A 4,757-nucleotide genomic window follows, 5' to 3' on the forward strand; every position below is an offset into this window, starting at 1 on the left:
TTTTTTTGGGGGGGTGGGGGATTTTTGGGTGGATTTGTGAGCCCGTCAAGGGGTTGAGTTGTGCTGAGGATGCCGGCTCCGGTTTTCTGCCGGCGCTTGCCCGTGGCACGGCCATTCCCAGTGAAACCACGGCCGGCAGGATTACGGGATGGGTGGCCCGAGAGGCTCCGGTGATCCCGGTGTCCAGGCGATCCCCCTCTTCCATCGCCCACCGACTTTGGAAAGGATTTACCGCCAGCCTCGGCATTCCCAGTGCCCGCCGGCGTTCCTGAGGGATTTACGCCGGGATTAAGGTGCAGGAATGTTTTTTTTTTTCTGCCGGACTTTGCCCGCTGAAGTCGCGGCGACTCACAGGGGAACCCGGTTTGGGGACCGCAGGGCGCCGGCTCTGCCGGAATCTGCCCTTTCCTGCCTGTCCCTCCTGCCCACGGCATCCGCCCTGCCCGCCGGGCAATGCTGGCGTGGGGGCGAGGCGCTTGGCTTTGGCTCTCCCGGTTTAACCGTGCCGAACTGGCAGGCACTGGCGGGGCTGCTCCGGCCGGGACGCGCCGGGATCCCCTTGGCCGGTGGAGGATCGGCGTTTCTTCCCGGTGAGGTGCCGTCCTCGCCCGCCGGTGCGGCAGGTGACCCCTCAAGGTTACCGGCGTGCCGTCGGCACGGCCGTGCCGGTGCTCGCCGGGGTGCGGCGGTTTCGGCGAAGGCAGCTCCTCGGCCGGAGCCCTGGGGGAATTCACTTCAACTTGGATTGTAGGTTAATCCCGGATTAGGAAGACGGCAAAACAGGCAGTGGGTTGGGCACGGTGCGGCTCTTACCAGCAAAGCCGGGCTGTGCCAGACCTCTCCCCGTCCTTTAAAGATTTCTTTCCCTTTTTCCCCGCAGGATTCCGGCTGCTGCGTGAAGCTCGTCCCACTGTGGCCGGGAGAAGCCGGAGCCCCGGCACGGTGATATCTGAGAAGCTACCGCGATTCCAGCAGCGCTGCCTGTGCCTCTGCCCGACGGCAGTTTTCCGAGCCGGGCCATCGGCTCCTCGGTGAGACGGGAGCAGTGGCGGCTGCTGAATGACCAGCAAACGCTTCTGGAGGGCGGGAAAGCGAAAACTCGTTGGGATAATTAGGTGGCAAACAAGCGTTGGGGATCGGACTGACAGGATTTCTCCGGCCTTGACACCTGCCTTGCTCCTCCGTGCCTTCGGATCCAGCGTCGCCGGCCGGCTCTGTCCAAAACCGCTGGCCAGCGTGGGGTGCGGGGGGGGGGGTGCCCCCCCCGACGCTTAACAGGACCCTCTGGCCTCCCCCCGTCTGCGATTTTTGGGTGCTGAAAGAGGGGGCCGGGAGCACCCGGCGGGGGGGAGATGGTTCCGAAACGCCGATCCCTGTCTCTGGAGCCCGTGGCGAAGCTCCGGGAAAATACTGGGATACAGGGATAAGCCGAACCCGTCCCCACTCTGAGGGGCTGCGGGTGATGCTGGTGGGGGAGCCGGCGGTTCCGTACCCCGTTCCCGGTGGGATACGCTGTGTTCTCCGGCAAAGCTCCTCGCCATGGCCGAGCATGCGGAGCTGCTGGCGGAGATGCCGGCGGTGGCACGGCTGAGCACGCCGGAGCGACTGAAGCATGCTCAGAAACGCCGGGCCCAGCAGCTGAAAAAATGGGCGCAGACGGAGAAGGAGATGCAGGGGATGAAGGTTGGAGCCGAGAGGAAGAAGAGGAGGAGGAAGAGCAACAGCCAGGGGAAGAGGGTGACGTTCCCCGCCAGTGTCCGGCTGCTGGAGGCGGCCGCCCGGCAGGACGCTGAGGAAGGTGGGTGCCGGCGGTGGGGCTGGCGGAGCTGCTGCTTTTGGGGGGGCTCTGGGAAACCTGGAACCCCTGAAACCCCAAATCAAACGGTTTTGGGGTTACAAATGGGACATAATTCCCGATTTTGCTTCCAAATATCCCTGGAAACGAGCCGGCAGCTCAGAGCCGGCATCCGTAAACCTGGCTATGGCACACGGCTTCCCAGATCCCGCTTGGCGCCGGCCGTGGCATGCCGGGCGCCCAGAGCTACCCAGGTTTGGCATCGTTTGGCATCAGCGCGGCGGGACTTTGAATGTGGCGAGTCCAACGTACCGGCCAAAGCGCCGGTGCTGGGTTTAATGCCGGCGGGATGCTCCGAGGTGCAGGCAGCTGCCTGCGGTGCCGCCAGGACCCTCGGTAAAAACCTTTTTCTCCGCAGTCCGGCAGTTCCTGCAGAGCGGCATCAGCCCCGACCTCTGCAACGAGGACGGTCTCACCGCGCTGCACCAGGTACGCCGCGCCGGCACCGTTACGGCAGCTCTGGCTTCTCTCCCTCCGTCCTTTCCATCCCGTTAACGGGCTCTGTCTGGTGATGCCGGGTCCTGCTGTGGCCGGAGCCAAGTGTGGTGGGAGGTGCCAGGTGCTGAGCCGTCACCGCACCGGGGGCTGGATGAGGTGGTGGCACCGGGGCTCAGGCAGGGGGTTGGCGTGTCCGTCCAAGCGGTGCCGTGCCAGAGAGGGCACGGTTGTGCCGGGCCGGTGTTCACCAGCTGTTCAGGTGCCCAGAGTTAAGCGTCGCACCCCTCCTGCGTCGGCCAACGCGACTGGACCCACTCGGCAACGAGCCGCGGTGTGCGCCGGTGCCGGCCCAGGAATCGCTTCCCTCCAGCTTGGCTGGGGACACGCAGGGATCCCGGTGCCGGCTCCATCCCTCCGCGGTGTCCGAATCTGTCCCGGCTCCATCCCCGGGAGATCCTGGGGTGCTTCGGTGGGGGGGAGGTTCCCCGATACCACCGCCCCCTGTAACTGCCGCCGGTGCTTTGTCCCTCCCAGTGCTGCATCGACGACTACGGTGATGTGGTGACGGTGCTGCTGGAAGCCGGCGCCGATGTTAACGCCCATGACAGCGAGCTCTGGACGCCGCTCCACGCTGCCGCCACCTGCGGCCACCTCCACCTGGTCCAGCTCCTCATCCAATGGTACCGCGGCGCAACCGGGGCTGGGGACGGGCACCGTGGTGGCTGTGGGGTGGCCCTGACCGCCGTGTGCCTGTCCCCAAAACAGCGGCGCCGACCTCCTCGCCGTCAACTCGGACGGGAACATGCCCTACGACCTGTGCGAGGACGAGGTGACCCTCGACTGCATCGAGACTGCCATGGCGGAGCAGGGTGAGCTTCACTGCGCCGGCGCGGTGCGGGCAAACTGGGGTCGGCTCTGGGGTGAAGGCAGGAATCTGGCAGGGCGGTGGGCAGGGCCCGGCGTTCCCCCTCCCTCTCACTCTTCTGCCACTGGCAGGTATCACCCAGGAGAAGATCGAGGAGGCTCGCGCCGCCACCGAGCGCGGCATGGTGCAGGAGATCCGGCAGCTGGTAGAGGCGGGAGCCGACCTGGACGCGCCACGGGGACACGGTGCCACGTTGGTAGGACGGGCAGAGGCTGGGGGGGGTGCGTTGGTGGTGATGGCGGTGATGGTGACGCTGCCGGCTGAGCTGTCCCTGACCGCATCCCCGTCCCCGGCAGCTGCACATCGCGGCGGCCAACGGTTACGTGGAGGCGGCCGAGCTGCTGCTGGAGCACCGGGCCGGCATCGACGCCAGGGACGAGGACGGTTGGGAGCCTCTCCACGCCGCCGCTTGTTGGGGACAGGTAGGTACGGGCGGGACGGGCAACCCCTGCCAGATTTTCCTGTCCCTCACCCCCACCTGTCCCTCTGCCCACCCAGGTGCAGCTGGTGGAGCTGCTGGTGGCTCACGGCGCCAACCTCAACGGGAAATCGGTGCTGGATGAGACCCCCTTGGGTAAGCGTTTGGTGTTTTTTTTTGTGTGTGGGGGGGATGTCGGCGGGGTGGGTTTTTTTTGGGGGCGCCGGGTGACGCCGCTGCCCTTGCTGGCAGATGTCTGCGGCGACGAGGAGGTGCGGGCCAAACTCCTGGAGCTGAAACACAAACACGACGCCGTCATGAAATCCCATGAGAAACACAAATCCTTGCTCCAACGTCGCACCTCCAGCGCCGGCAGCCGCGGGTAAGGCCGAAGAAACTCTTACCGGCACTGTGCCGGAGTAACCGTAACTGTTGGGGAAGGGGGGTTGAGGGGATCCAAAATTCTCCTCCCCAGGAAGGTGGTGCGGCGGGTGAGCGTCTCGGAGCGCACCAACCTTTACCGGAAGGAACACGAGCGCGAAGCCATCGTCTGGCAACGCGCCGAGCACCGTGACAGCGAGGACGAGGACCGGCAGACGGATGCCGAGCTCCGCCGCCGCTTGGCCGTGAGTCGCTGGGGATTTGGCTGAGGGTCCGTCCTCCCCCCCCGCCCCAACCGCGGCGTCGCCGGGGCGGTGACGCACTGTTCCCTCTTTTTTTCTTTTTTCTCCCCCCCCCGCTCCGACAGGATCCCGCAGGATCGACGATGGCAGAACCCCCCGAGCTCCCGCCGCAACGCAACGGCACGGCCCTCTGTTCCAAAAAACCGGAGCCCGGCGTCGGCGGCGTCACTGCGACGGACCCGGCACGGGAGAAAACCCACCATACCCTCGCCGACCTCAAACGGCACCGAGCGGCCGCCAAACTCCAGCGCCCGCGCTCCGAGGAGCACCCACGTCCCCAGGAGCACCCCGTGGCGGGGAACCCCGCTTCCCCTCCGGCACCGACACCGGTACCGGCACCCACCGGCGGCACCGGCGACCCCCCTCTCCTCAAACTGACGGCTCCGGCCGAGGAGGCTCCGGCCGAGAAGCAGCGCTGCTGTAAGGTGATGTGAGCCG

The 4,757-nt window shown here is 66.3% G+C and overlaps 1 protein-coding gene across 1 annotated transcript; it reads left to right on the forward strand.

The window, feature by feature from the left end:
- The first annotated feature begins 879 nt into the window (after positions 1–879).
- On the forward strand, positions 880–4,753 carry PPP1R16A (protein phosphatase 1, regulatory subunit 16A). The gene is made up of 10 exons (XM_010569326.1): positions 880–1,798; positions 2,214–2,284; positions 2,828–2,973; positions 3,059–3,162; positions 3,290–3,414; positions 3,515–3,640; positions 3,717–3,792; positions 3,889–4,018; positions 4,112–4,262; positions 4,385–4,753. Exons 1-10 carry the CDS (start codon positions 1,540–1,542, stop codon positions 4,751–4,753), a joined length of 1,557 nt encoding a protein of 518 aa, XP_010567628.1. The 5' UTR covers positions 880–1,539.
- The last annotated feature ends 4 nt before the right edge of the window (positions 4,754–4,757 follow it).

This window comes from Haliaeetus leucocephalus, unplaced genomic scaffold (assembly GCF_000737465.1).
Source record: "Haliaeetus leucocephalus isolate CR32 unplaced genomic scaffold, Haliaeetus_leucocephalus-4.0 Scaffold271, whole genome shotgun sequence".
Taxonomy (NCBI): domain Eukaryota; kingdom Metazoa; phylum Chordata; class Aves; order Accipitriformes; family Accipitridae; genus Haliaeetus; species Haliaeetus leucocephalus.